Genomic DNA, 14,578 nt, shown 5'->3' with positions numbered 1-14,578 from the left:
GGATGGGAACTATAGTCCAACCCCCAGGTTTGGAAAAGATTGATTGTGCTCCTGGTTTAGTAATTCAGGAGTGGGGAGAGGTAGCAATTCGCCTTTCAGGGTCTAGAGACAGCTTTTCCCCAACAGTTATTTTTTCCGCACCCAACACCAGTTATTGACCATGCTTGCTAGAGCTTATGGACAGTGTAGTCCAAAAGGTTGTGTGGGGAGGGCGTGTCCATCGGCGAAGTGGCGAGGGAAGGGTTAACCTCCCCCAGGGCAGGGAAAGGGCCGCTCTAGCCGTCTCTTCTCCACGTGTCCGGATCCGAGCCGAGCGGCGTGGTCCCGCCTTTCTTTACTGATCGCCGGCGGCTAGAACGCCTCTCGCCGCCGGTTCGGACTATCACCGAGAATCCTCGTGGTCCTAGAGCGCCTCGCCGGAGAAAAAACGCGAGGCGGCCCAGACCGGATGTGACGAAGGGCCCTTGCGTTCTTTTCCCCCTGCACCCTCCGCTCCGGGGCGTCTGTCGTCTGCTGCTCCCACCGCTGCCAGGCGCTCGAAGCGGCGCTCCCTCCCTCCCTCCGCGGCCGAGTCGGGATTTGCGGCTCTTGCGGGCGGAAGAGGCCGGTGAGTCTCGGGGGCCTCCGGCAGGGCGGCGCGGGCGGGCCTCCCATTGAAAGCCGCCCGGAGGAGGATCTGCCTTAGCCCCCGGCGGGCAGCCTCCTAGGCCTCGTTCCCACGTGGGAGGGGGCCGGAGCCAGGCGGGGCCTCCCTCCCTGCTAGGCCGCCTCTCCCAGCCACCCGACGCGGCCGCCCCGGTTGCACCGAGCTCGCTGGAGGGAAGCGGGGCCGGAGCCCCAAGCACCGGCTCGCCCCCGCTGCGCCACGAATCCGGCCCCGGCGCTCGCTGCGGGCTCAGGCCGTGCAAAAACCGGGGCTGGGTGTGCCTCGGCCCGGCCGGGCTTGGAACAGCTGGCGAAGGGGCCACAGCGCCGTCTTTTCCCCCCCTCCCTCCCCCCCAGCCATAACGGACCCGAGGCCACCGCCTTCCCCAGCCCGATCCCTTCCCGAGGGGTTTCCAGCCGATGCTCCCGCAAACCACCTTGGCTGGGAATGCTGGGAGTTGTAGTCCGACACCGCTGGGGGCTCTAGGTGGGCGGCAGGTTTTCTTTCCACCTCTGCATTGAGAAAGCCCAGTGGTGCTTTCCTAATGCAGAGGTGGAAAGGGAGGGGGAGGGTCAGTACTTAAGGGAAGGGCTCTGGAGTATTGCACGTCTGGCTTTCTGCGTTTTGGAGTAAGTGAAATAATGTGCGTTGCCATCACAAGGCATAAGAGGAAGGAATACCCAGAAGGTTCTGTTGTCTTTGGTTATCTAACTGCACCGTTGGGCTTTCAGCATCTTTTTCTGACAGCAGCCCAGGCGGAGACCTTTGAGAAGCTGGCACATGGGGTCATAAAGATAACTTTCTTCTGCACTAGGTGTAGCCTGTCCCCTGCCTCTGGCGTTCACGGGCGCATTGTCGCTGACTTTCGAAATTTCCATTTATTTGCTGTAAGTTTGCCAAATCTTTTTTTCCAGAAGCCATTAGAAAACCAGATATTTTTGCTTTAAAAATACATTATGTGAAAAGCCAGCTTTTTTTGGTTTTTTGTTTTAAGAGGTTTTATTTCACCATTCCAGACTAAAGCTATTTTGAGATGGGTTACAGCCAGTATAAAATCATTCTTAGAAAATAAAAGCAGTATTTAAAAAATCTAAAAAGCACTATAAAGGCGCTTCTCATCCAGATCAGTGCTTCAAGTAAAACAAACCATTTAAAAACAGAATATTCACTGTTTTAAAAGCGATCTGAGAGGGGAAAAATATTTAAGACTTGGGGAGGATCCATATACATTTTCTTTGTTCCATAGATGTGGGAACACTTTCTTGTCTGTCCTGAATCTATTTTTATTGGGTTTTTTTATAACCCTGAACTAGGGAAAAGAAAATACTTGTTTCTCCACCTGATGAGAAACTGTCATTCATAACCCGATCCTAACACTATATTTTCTAAACTAAAATGCCCCAGCTGTAAGGATATGAAGTAACTTAATTTTCTGAATACTTTTATATTAGTAAGCATTGCTCCTGCCGATGTGTCAAAATCAACAAACTAATAGAAAGAACCAGAAATCTTAAAAATTGTGAGCCTGTTCTTTTCAGAGATACTATATTTGCTGCTTTTTAATCCTGGCTTTATGCAGTTCAGCCCTGGTGATGTGAGATTTCATATTGTGCCAATTTGATACTGAAAAAGATATTGCCCTACAGTGGATTTTATAGGGTTTTTAAAATAACTTCCTGCAGTGAATTCTAATTATTTCCCACAGTTTTAGCTTATTTTAACATATTAAAATAAGCTATTTTTTTATTGTAAACCACCCAGAATCCCCCATTGGGGGAGATGGGCGGCAATATAAATTTAATTAATTAATTAATTAATTAGGCGATCCTATTGGCTCCAGGCAATTTACAGGCATGTTAATAAAAATCAGTCTTATCAGTAAAAGCCAGCAGTGTAAGGCCTGGTTAAAAAGATAATATTTTCAGCTCCCTTTTAAACTGTAAGCAAGAAGGCAGCCAGTTTTTATTTCAATGGAAAGATAGGCCTACCACAGAAAGGGCAGGATGCAGAAGTTAATTTGGATCTCATTTTGACTGGTATTTTTTAAAGAAAGCCTTCATCCTTTTAACAGCATCTTTTCATGTGGGTATAACTGACTGATTCTCTCCATTGTTTTGGAACACAGATTTGATCATTTATGTGTGGTGTAGAAAAATCCAGAATCAAAAGAAGGGAAACATCTGTAAAGTTTGATGTTAAAATCCATGGTTTATAAACGTAACATTGCTTATTATAACAAATAATGCATGTCTAAAAAGCTTGATCCACTTCCATATATAAGCATTTCTGAAAGACCAATCTGTAGCAGTCTGGGGTATTTTCAGGGCTTATTTGCCACTCCAATGAAAACAAACTCTGTGAAGCTTATGTACCCTGTTTACATATATAAGGTCTGAAAGTGTACCATCTAAAACATAAATAGCAATATAATATAAAACCAAGTGCTGGAGATAAATAAAATTCTACATTTATTAAACTTCAGATTACAAGGGAGAACAGCTCACAGCATTCTCCTCCCCAAAACTTGTTAAGCCAGATTTTCCAACATACTGTAAAACAAAATAGGATACATATGTATTATGTTCTTTTTTGAACGATAGCTTTTCCATAGTCTGGCCTAATCAAGAAAATTCTTCTGGGTTTAAATGCATAGTTTTAGAGTGAAAAGGAAGCCAAGTCATGTGTCTAAATCAGATTACTCTTTAGCAATATTCTTATCCAAGTTTGCACCTTCCAGATATATTGAACAAAATTCCCATCATTTCCAGCCAGCATAACTATCTGGGAGAGATAGTTGTATCAGTGTGAATTAAGGGATGTCACCTCTTGGGGAAAAAGTCTTGCTCTAAGCAACGTTCTTAATTCTTTAGCAAACAATGGCTCCTGGAGTGGTTTATAAAAATCTGTACTATCACACAGAGTCTTAAAACTTAATCTTTAATCTTAAAATTAAGCTTTAAGGATTAACATTTAAGAGGGAAGATAGAAAAGGGAAAACCAATGTAGATGCTGAAAGAAACAGTTTAGGAGCCCAAGTTGAATAGTTCTTGAAGTAACTGTTTAAAAAGCTGCTGTTTCAGCAGAGACAATAAAACAGACCTCCTTTGCTTCTCTTTTCCATTCCTGCTTTGCAACCTGTTAAAAGACTGTCACTATTATTATGATTTGGAATAGTTTTCAGAACCTCAAGTCGGAAATGGTTTGAGTGAAAGAGTCCCTGGAGGTAATCTAACCCAATTTTCCTTTTTTTTTTTTTTTAAATGGTTGAGTAGGATGGATTACTTTGAAAAATCCTTAGTGCTGCTGCAGGGCAGTGTAACCTATTCTGTTCCCACACAGGGAGAGAACAATCAGTTCTGCACTATAGGATCAATAAAGGGGGATGTCGAATGACTGAAATTGAGGCCAGCTCCTAAATTTAGCATAGCTTCATTTTATGAATAGATTGGTAATTTTCTTTTGCATTAATGCACGAGGGGGCTCAGGGAAGGGAATGAAAACGATAGAAGGACTTGAGAATGTGCCCTGTGAGGAAGATGAAATATTTTGTCTGGAGGGGGAAAAAAAAGACGCAATAATAGCATTGTTCAGATACATAAAGGGAAGCTACAGGGAAGATGGCCAGTTGGGTAACTTGATCCAGGGATGACCACAGCAGTTCGTGCCCAGCGCTTCCTTCTCGGTTTGATCAACTCTGCATTTTGTTTCTCCCTCTGCTTGCCCTTTGTGTACTTTGTCAACGTTGGTGCGTGGCTTGTGCTTTTAGAAATTGCAGCTGCTTTTAGAAATAGCAGCCAATATAGAGCAGGGGTTTGTGAACCTTTCAGCATCGTGGTCTTCCCCCCCACACCCCTTTTTTTCTTTTCAAAAAATCTTCACACTTCCTAAAGATCAGTTAAACCCGTCGGCTATTTGCACGTGCCTAAAAGCAAGCATCAGGCCTTTACACCCCACGCCCCCATTTCCCAGCAGTTTGCCACTGATTTGTCCACCGGCCTGCCCAGCCACAGTCTTCCTGCTCTGCAGCTGCCAAGCTTCTCAGGACACCCCTCCCTCCCTCCCTCCCTCCCTCCCTCCCATCTTGCCCAGCCATGCTGATGTTCCTGTTGGCTAGGTCTTCGTCTGAAAACCACACCGATGATTTCCCTAAAAGTTTCCCATCCTTGTGCCCTGCCTTTGCAATTTCTTCACACACCCCTCCCCCCCACGGGCCTCCATCCCATTCCCCCATATAGCAACTCCAGGCCTAGAGTTATTTCTTAATCATTTCTCCATCCTTGGTCTTTGTTTCATCTGTGTTGCTTTTGCCTCCTGATTTCTGAGTCGAAAATCACCCCCTTTGGAACCTCTGCACCAACCATGTTTCTTTTGCCCTTCAGCTTTAGAATGACTTCCATTTTTCACTTCTACGCCTGGCACGTTTACTTCGCAGTCTGGGATCCAGTGCATTCTTGCAGTTTATGATACAAGTTAACACACTGTGTAGCTAATTGTATTCAGTGAAGGGGAATAGGTGTGGGGATTGTTACACAGAATTACTGTTTTGTAGCTGGATAACTTCAGTGTAACAATCCCGTTGTTACATAAGGCATTGCAATGATGTGTTGCCCCGGTGTGTGAACATTTCCTTTTGTGTTCTTTTTTCAAATATTTCTTATGCGTGAAGTGTTTGCAACTTTATATCACTTGCTCAAGGTTTCTCAAAAGGCTTCCTTTTCTAGCCACCGAGTACAAGTCTTTCACAGAGTCTGCACAGTAACTAGTTTGTTCTTTTTAAAAAGGAATTACAATCTGTCTGGAAAGGGATGGCAGTGGGCGGAGGGAGCTACATATCAGAGAAGTAATCCCATAAGTAAGAGGGCTGCCACCTCAAAGTCCTCTATTTACCAGCTTAATTAACAAAAACTTCAGGAAACCAAGTGATAGCTTTGTAACTGATCTTGTTTTGTGTGGGTTCATACTGAATGCACAGATGATGGTTATGATTCCTGGGGATGATATGAGCTGTAGTCAAATCAGTAGACATCAGGTTGAGAAGACCAATGCCGTCAAGTCTTGCACATCCTGAAAGGGCATTTAAAATTGTCGCTCCTTCTGGCTAGTTTAGGACAAGAATCCAGTAGTAAAAATATACTGAACATTAAACCAAGTTTTGTGCGTTTGCTTGGCCAGATGTGGTATTACTGTTAAATTAAGACCTTCAGTCACAATCTAGCTGTTGTGACATCTGGCAAATGCCATATTGGCCGTCTTGCCTATTATTTGGACGCTTAATATACATGGGGGGTTTCTTCTCTCCATCCCGTAACAGCCATCCTGTGAAACAGGCTGAGCTGAGAGAGGGTGACTGGCCCAAAGGCACATGGTGAGCCCATGATTAAATGGTGGCTCGAATACTGGTCTCATGGTTCTAGGCGGGTCCTCTAATCATGTTTGTTTCACCGTTTTCCATTATGGGACCCAAATTTCGAAGTGGGGGGAGGGAGAGTTGCCTTGCCTGCATGAGTGGGAGACACACAAATTGATGCCTTAAGTCTCTGCAATCCTTCAAAACCCAGCCCCCAAATAAACAAATAAGGTTGGTCCTGCCTATTCTGCAGGACTTTGGCAGTCCGGTGCAGTACCTGGGCTCCAAATTTGATTTATAGCGTTCTCTTGGATTCTTTTTTTTTTTTTTTTCCCCTCCAGGCAGAAACGCTCCCTTGCTAGCCAGTCTCCCACTCCGCGACCAGCATCACCGAGAAACGTTGACTCTGCTCCTTGGAGGGTCTCCTAGGAACGATTCCTCCCGAGCCTTGGCATTAAGAAGCGACCATGGCAGCAGAACACAGAAACCCGGCAGGCTTGGATCTCCAGCTGGATGCCGAGTTGGAGGACGGTGTGAAAATCGAGGTGCAGGAAGACGCTGACTCTGAGCCCGAGAAGGAGGCGGTTGGAAGTCCTCTGGCGATCCCCTCGGAGAGCGCGAAGGACTCACCGGAAGGCAGTGCAGCGGAAGCCGTCAAGCACGAGCCGGAGGCCGAACCAGGAGAATGTTGCCTGGAGGTGGAAGAGGAGAAGTTTTTGATGGGCAAGCAGTCCCCTGCTTCTGAGCCGGGAAATGAGCCGCTGCTGAAGGCAGAAGTAAGCGACCATTCGGAGGCCGAGCTCTCCCCCCTGGAGGAGACGTCCGACCTCGGGCCGCAGAGCAGGCGGAACAGGGTGGTCCGGCCCCTCTTGCGCGTGGGCGAAGAGACCCGGCAGTCCGTCAACAGCGCCTCTGCGAAAGCCAAGCCCGAGTTCATAGAGGTGGGGGAGGAGGGCCTCGAGGTGACCGCCGCCGGCCTGGACATTGAGCGCCAGTGCTTCAGGCAGTTCTGCTACCAGGACGCCGAGGGGCCCCGCGAGGTCTGCGGCATGCTCTGGAAGCTCTGCCACCGCTGGCTGCAGCCGGAGCGGCGCTCCAAAAGCCAGATCCTGGAGCTGGTGATCCTGGAGCAGTTCCTCTCCATCCTGCCTGAGGAAATGCAGAGCTGGGTCAGAGCCGGGCATCCAGAGACTTGCTTTCAGGCCGTGGGCCTGGCCGAGGACTTCCTGGGGCGGCAGCAAGGGACTGAGCGGCGGGAACGGCAGGTGAGAAGGCGGCTTGGGGTCCTGGGAGGGATAAGCGACGAAGCAATGTCAAGCGTGGCGAGCAGAACTTAGTTGGAGAGAAGCAACAGGTCGCAGCAGCGTTTTCAGCCTTGGCGACTTTAAGATGTGTGGGCTTCAAAGCTGGCTGGGGAATTCTGGGAGTTGAAGTCCACACATCTTAAAGTCGCCAAGGTTGAAAACACTGATTTAGGCTATCAGAACAGAATCTTGAAAGCCTGACAACGTTTTTCTTTCCCTTCCTCTTGTATCTAAGAGAGTCAAGGCGGGCCAATCTTGAGTTTATTCCTCACCCCACTCCTGTTCATCTGGGCAAAGTTGATGCTTTTATAATGGCTGCCACAGACCTTCTTCAAAGCTGTTTCCGTAGGCTCTACGCCTAAGTGTTCAGTTTGGAAGTGTGCGTGCCTGTTTGGGGCGGGGGGGGGAAACAGGTAGTCCTTGACTTAACTATCACAACTGGGACTGGAATTTCCTTCGTAAGTTGTTGTCATAAGTCGAGTCACCATGTGACTGGACCCAATTTTATTGCCATTTTTGCAATGGTCGTTAAATGAATCATGGGTCATTAAGTGAATCCAGCTTCCCGGATGGGCATTTTTTGCTTGGAAACGGCAAAAAATGTCACAACACACAATCACAGGATGCTGCGACCGGTCGTAAATGCGAGCTGGTTGCCAAGTTCCCGAAATGCTTTCATGTGACTGCGGGGTGATAGTGCAACATTTTGCGGCACTCGGAAGTGCTTTACAGGCCACAAAGCACCCATTCCAAGGCTGTTGTAACTTCGGACTGTTGTTAAACGAACGATCTTAAGTCGAGGACTAGCTGCAAGCAGGATTGGAAGAGGACATCTTTCCATGGCCATTGAATTTCCAGCCATTTTGAGAATAGGAAAGACCTTTTTTCAGCAGCCATTTTGTACAGTTTCCCATACCATACTTTCAAGTTCCAGATGGGCACAGAGGCTAAAAAAGTTTGCTCACCCTCAGTCAGGAAGGTCTGGTCTCTCCAGAATGTTTGGAATTTATTTGGAATGACAGGAATGAAAGATTAATGCAACTGTAGGCCTGGGAAGATGCCACTAAGTTCAGGACCACAGGTAACAAGTTTTGAGGGCTTCCTTCAGAAAATGAGAGGGAAGCCCACGTGGAAAGTTTCAGACAGCAGGTTTGAATCAGGGAGGGGGCAGGCTGTAGAAAATTACAGGCCGCTTCTGCTGTCCTATTTGGGAAACCTTGGTGGAAAATGTTCGTAAGGATGAAACAAGCAGATGAAAGGAGAGATTTGGATAAAGAAGAATTAAGTTTCCTTTCATTAAAGGTAAGGTCTGCCCTCCCAATATCTTTGTGTTTTTTGCATGTGTGGTTTTGGACGTGTGCCTCAGGGAGCCGTGTTTCTGAGCCTCAGCCGCTTTAAGATGGGTGGACTTCAACTCCCAGAACTTGCCAGCCAGCCATCTTAAAGTGGCTGAGGCTCAGAAACACGGCTCGGGGAGAATAGGGGACTTGGTTTTGAGAGGGGCTGCACCCGCTGAAATCACCTTCAAGCATGAGAGGGTGGGAGAGCTCCTCCTGGGCCTGGAGAGTTCAGGGCTCCTTCCTGGCAAGAGAAAAGCCATTCTGAGATGCTGGAAAATGGCCACCAACTGAGGAGCCCAACTCAATGGGAATTCTTGAGTTGCAGTCCTAGGATGTCTGGATGGGCGTAGAGAGAAAACATCCTGAGCCATGTGGGCTACTGCTCTGTTTTGCTTTCTTGTTCCATACGTTGAGGAAGGTCAGCAACTCAGCAGTAGAAAGCAAAGCTTTTTATATCAGAGACCACCAGTAAGTTCTTGCCACCTTCTAGCATCAAAAGGGGGCCTTGCCTAACATCTCAAAAGAAGGATAAGGAAAAGGATGCCATCCAGATGTTTGTGAACTCCATCCCTAAGCCTGGATTGTGCTCACTGAAGTTTCCTGGAGTTTAGCAGCTTCTGGGGGGGTCCTATCCAGCTGTAGAGATGCTAGACAATACAGATACAGATAGTCCTCGCTTAATAACTATTTGTTTGGTGATGGTTCGGACTTATGATGGTGCTGGAAAAACCTACTTATAACTGGTCCTCACCCTTAACGACTGTCATGGCGTCCCTGCCGTGATGTGATCGTGATATGGGCCCTTGGCAACCGGTTTGCGTTTATGACTGTCTCAGTGTCCCGTGATCTCATGATCGCCATTTTTGACCTTCCCGGCCAGCTTCTGGCATGCAAAAACAATGCAGAACTGCATGATTCGCTTAACGACCACGTGGTTCACTTAAACGCCTGTGGTAATTCACTTAACGACAGCTGCAAAAAGTTGTAAAATCAGGTTGGATTCACTTAATGACTGCTTTGCTTAGCAACTGAAATTCCGGCCCCAATTGTGGTTGTCAGGCGAGGACTACCTGTACTGCGTATTGGGCAGTAGAATAAACACTGTCCAGGATATGCAGGTCTCCAGTGTATCTGGGCTGGCCCTGTTTCCCCAATTAAGTACACATTTGAGGACTGGGTGTACAGCTAGGCTGGCCAGAAGGGCCAGATCCTTGTTACTTCTCACTCATTCCTTTTGTTACTGTTTTCTGTTGGTCTTGCTGCTTTTTAGGGTCTGTGGCCCTTCAAAGAGGCAACTGTTGATTTCCATGGGTCCGAAGGAGCGCCAATGGAGTCCAGCGAGTGGCCGATGTTCAGAGAGAACAAAGAGGAGGACGTCCCTTTACTAGGTAAGAACTTCCCGGCCTTTTGACCGAAAACAGCAGGGGAAAAGGGGGAAAAAGCTAGCATGAAAGGCAGAGCTCTTCCCCAAACTTCCTAGCCAATCCAGTGATGCCGTGACATCGCTGCTCCACTCGTTCTGTTAAAACCAAAAAATTCCCCTCCCGCTGCCCCGCTGGATGATCATCAAACCAATTTCCACGTAAAATACTTTTGATACTATCAGTCTGTCTGAGCTGCCACGCGGTTGGCAGTTTGGGTAAGAGGCCAATGTGGAACTGGTTAGATCATCCAGGGCTGCCCCTGGCACTTTGGGCCCATGGGAGAAGATCCTGGCATCTCCCAGTGGCAAGAAGCCTTGGGCTGGAGCTACCAGCGGTCTGACCCTGGTCTGTGCCTTTCCCTGGGAGGCCTCCCGTCTCCCTGGCATGGCACGTTGTAAGGCAGCTGCCGAGAGGCCCTTTTGGAAAGTGAGGAGTTTCCCCCCAAATCCTGGGAGAGTTGAAATGCCCTGGACGCTCTCTGGAAGGGCGGAGCAGAACACACCCCGGAATCCTGACTGGATGGGCGTGTCCGAGAATCGCTCTCAGACTGGCCCGGATAAAGTAGCAGGCACGTCTGTTTCTTTTCCAGCTCCGGTGGAGAACCCGTACACGTGCTGGGACTGCGGCGAGAGCTTCTCCGGGATCGACGTGCTGGTGGCCCACCAGAGCATCCACACGGGAGAGAAACCCTTCATCTGCTCCAAATGCGGGCAGAGCTTCAGCCAGCGCTCGCAACTCACCGCGCACGAGAAAAGCCACGTGCCAAAGAAGGCCTTCCCTTGCCCGGACTGCGAGCAGAGCTTTAACAAGAAAAGTGGGCTCTTGGCTCACCAGAGGACACACACGGGAGAGAAGCCGTACCACTGCGTGGACTGCGGGCAGAGCTTTGCCCACAAGTTCGATGTCATCCGGCACCAGCGCATCCACACGGGGGAGAAGCCGCACGAGTGCCCCGTTTGCGGGAAGAGCTTCCGGAACACCTCAGCCTACCACGTGCACATGAGAATCCACACCGAAGAGAAGCCATACCCCTGCTCAGTCTGCGGGAAGAGCTTCCGGCACCGGGCAAACGTCATCGTACACGAGAGGATCCACACGGGGGAGAAGCCGTACGTCTGCGTGGAATGCGGGAAGAGCTTTGGCGATGCCTCTTCCCTTCGGAAACACAGGAGGTCCCACACGGGGGAGAGGCCGTACCACTGTGCGGAGTGCGGGAAAAGTTTCTCCCAGAACGCCGGGCTGGTTCAGCATGAGAAAATCCACACGGGAGAAAAGCCCTACCAGTGCCCGGAATGTCCCAAAAGCTTCCGGGACAAATCGGCTTTCGTCGCGCACCAGAGGACCCACACGAAGGAGACTCCGTACCGTTGCATGGTCTGTGGCAAATGCTTTGGCCATCGCTCCAACCTTCATAAGCATGAAAAAATCCACGCCCGGAGGCAGATGGTATGAGTACTGACGGGAAGCACTTCCTTCAGAAATCAAAACTCCTTGTGCATGAAGAGACTCGTTTCAACGAGAAGGCATAAAGCGCTTCTCCCACCTTAACAGTTTTTGTTTCCCCACCAGGGAAAGAACGATGTGCTTCGTACCTTCCTGGTCAGTTCCAGGGCTCTGTGGCTTAACAGGAACAAAACAGTAACTTTGGGGAGGTAGCTCGATCGTATGAAGGTGAATATGATGGATTGTCTTTATTACCATCGTTCCTTTTCCCCCCCCCTTCCCTTTTCCTTACTTCTTAGATTTTTTTAAAAATTGGATTATATTTTAAGTGAGTTGATTTAATGAATAGCACTACTCACGTTTTGAATGCATGTACGCTATAACCAGTTTAATGTGAGCATTTTGGCTGCCCTGCTTTGGACCAGGGTTGTCCCTGTGGTAGCATTCAGTGTACTGCTGGGGGCTGCTGCTCTTCGTGATCCCCTCTCCCGAGCAACACATGGTGTTGATTTGGGGCCTGGCATTTGGGAGGGGGGCGTGCGGTATGGATGTTGAAGAGAGCTGGTTTCTGGCCGTGGAATGGAATTCAGTTCGGTTCCATCCTAAAGCGCTGTCCCCTATCAGGAAAAATGGTACATGTCCAGGGGAGGTGTATCTGGCAGCTACTGCAAATGGCTGTGGCCCAAACGCAGCTATTAATTTGGCCTCGGGAAGAGGCTTGTTGGAGACATCATGTCAAGGGCCTACCTGTCTGTCGTCCCCTTTGGCGAGGATGAATGGGCCAACCCCCTTCAGGAGGGTTCAGCCAGCCCGTTCTTGCCAGCTCCTGATGGGTGGGGTTCCCACTTCCTTTCAGTCCTCCTTACCTCCCCCCACTCCCCCTTTACCACAAGGTAATAGCAGGTATTTTTATTCTTTCTCTCTGTCTTTGGCTTAACGCACATGGAGATCCATGCTGTCGGATGCAAGTTAATGGACCTTGGCTTATAGTGACTCAATATAGGCATTGTAGAAGCTACTTTATTTAATCATTCTTTTATACTGCACCCTGCTTTATTTCTCTTCAGATCTCTCTTTCGTCCAAGTTTAATAAAGTCTTTCTAAATTGGATTTTGGTGTCCACAGCCTCATTTGAAGTACCGGGGGAGTTATTTCTCATGTACTCCCAGGGTGCCCTGTGGTCTAATGAAGCCTATCCAAGGAGACCTGCAGAAAGGCTGGGGAACCATTCAGGATCCCACCTCTTAGCCCTGCATTTATGTTTGTTTCTTGTTCTGGTGGCAGAGTTGGTCTGTGTCAAGAACAGAAGATGCAGCAGAGCTGTAGCTCAGCTTGGGGATCCTGGGAGTGGTCTGAAGAGGGTTAGGTTGGAGAAGGTTGCTCCTGCTGAAAGTTCATTAATTTCCTGACAAGGCAGTGGTTTGGTGGTAATATTAGTGCTGGAGAAAACTGTGTTAGAAATACAAGATACATATGAATCGAAACACCATTTTTCTAGTAGTCAGTTAAGATCCCCAGGAATTTTCAGATGGTCCGTGGGAGCATAAACCCGAAGGGTTTGAGACCTGCAGGTCTAATTAGCACCTTCTTGCCCTTAGAAGAAGTGAACACTTTGGCTTCTTGGTTAAAAAAGGACAAACTTAAGCTTAGCAGTGGTGGTCCTATTCTGCTGTATTTGTTGTACCACCTGGAGGGATTTGGGCTAGAGATACGGCTTTAACGATTTCAGCAAAACTCAGAATTTGGAAAAGGGTTAGTGGTAGCATCCCATATCTCCTCCTTTTAAGGTTGCAGAAGAAAAGGAGGTGATGCAGGAGTGGTGGGTGTCAGGGTTGTACCCAACAGACTGTTCCACCAGATGGTGAAAAAAGAAAATAATACCAGCCCTTTGGTAAAGACTTTAAACTGATGGGTGGAAAGGACAACAATGATGACCTACCGGGATGCTGGTGAAAGAATGCTGAAAGATGAAAATTGCAGAACGACTGATGACTGTGATACCAGGTGCCTCTCAGTAGCAGGTGGACTTGCTTAACATTTGGAGGTGGGTAGAGGGTGCTGTTGAGGGGGGTTGCAAAATGGCCGGGTCCATTTCATGCACAGAGGTGAGACTTTAAAAAAAAACCCGCCGGGTTGCAATTAAGCCAGCTTCAGGGCTGACATCACAGTTGGGTGTCGCTTACCTAAAACTGGCAGGGAGTCAATGGCCCTCCTCATTTTCTGCTGGGTGGAACTAAAAGGGGGGGTTGGGGGCCCTTCTCCAAAATCTCTGCGGGGAGCTCAATGGGAGTGAGAGTCGCAATGCACTAAAAACCACAGGGAATTGCTATCCAAAAGTTTGTTTTGGTGCGTTCAAGGCAGTGTTGATTTGTGGTGCCTGCCTGGACCAGTCCCTGCAGTTTTCTTGGCAACATTTTTCGGAAGTGGCTTGCCTTCGCTGCTGCCTCCCTAGGGCTGCGAGAGAACAGCTGGCCCAAAGTCACCTAGCCAGCTTTTGTGCCCAAGGCGAGACTAGAACTCACAGTCTCCCCGTTTCTAGCCTGATGCCTTTAACCACTACCCCAAACTGGCTCTCCCCAAAGGCTAATAAAAGGCAACAGCAATAAAAAGAGCTTTCTGTATCTGTGTTCGGCCTCCCTGGCCGGGAATATTGGAAGATATGCCCCCAAATTCCCAAGCATGCCAGGTTGGAGAAGGATGGAGGTTTGATCTCTAACTTGACATCCCCCCTCCCGTGCCTCCCCTGCTCAGCTCCTTTGTATTGCCGCCACGTGCAAAAGGCAGTCTTCGAGGGATCAATCCCTTCCTCCTGGGAATTCTGGGAGTTGACCTAGAGTAGAAATGGTAGAGTTTGACAAAGCATGCCCCAAAAGAACAAGCAGGGGAAGATGGAGTCGTCAAATAGTTTGATCCTCCTCTCCTTCCTCCTGTGATGCGTTTTGAGAAAACTACAATCTCCCTCTTCTCCCAAGAGCCTGCCAGGAGGAACACCCCCCCCCCATTTCAATGCAGAGGGTCCTGGCTTGCTGCATGGCATGACACAACAGGGCCTTCTCCATAATGGCGCCTGTGCC

The 14,578-nt window shown here is 48.6% G+C and overlaps 1 protein-coding gene across 2 annotated transcripts; it reads left to right on the top strand.

Annotated features, from left to right (window-relative positions):
• The first annotated feature begins 489 nt into the window (after positions 1-489).
• LOC134492103 (zinc finger protein 70-like) lies at positions 490-12,614 on the top strand. Of its 2 annotated transcripts, none has more exons than XM_063296261.1 (4): positions 490-607; positions 6,335-7,258; positions 9,908-10,025; positions 10,651-12,614. In XM_063296261.1, exons 2-4 carry the CDS (start codon positions 6,461-6,463, stop codon positions 11,511-11,513), a joined length of 1,779 nt encoding a protein of 592 aa, XP_063152331.1. In that variant the 5' UTR covers positions 490-607; positions 6,335-6,460; the 3' UTR covers positions 11,514-12,614. The 2 variants fall into 2 exon arrangements, with proteins under 2 accessions (XP_063152331.1, XP_063152332.1); XM_063296262.1 differs by lacking the exon at positions 490-607 and adding an exon at positions 3,777-3,869.
• The last annotated feature ends 1,964 nt before the right edge of the window (positions 12,615-14,578 follow it).

The sequence above is a fragment of the Candoia aspera genome, chromosome 2, assembly GCF_035149785.1.
Source record: "Candoia aspera isolate rCanAsp1 chromosome 2, rCanAsp1.hap2, whole genome shotgun sequence".
Lineage (NCBI taxonomy): Eukaryota > Metazoa > Chordata > Lepidosauria > Squamata > Boidae > Candoia > Candoia aspera.
The sequence above is the reverse complement of the archived record's forward strand: the minus strand, read 5'-3'. Positions and strand labels throughout refer to the sequence as shown.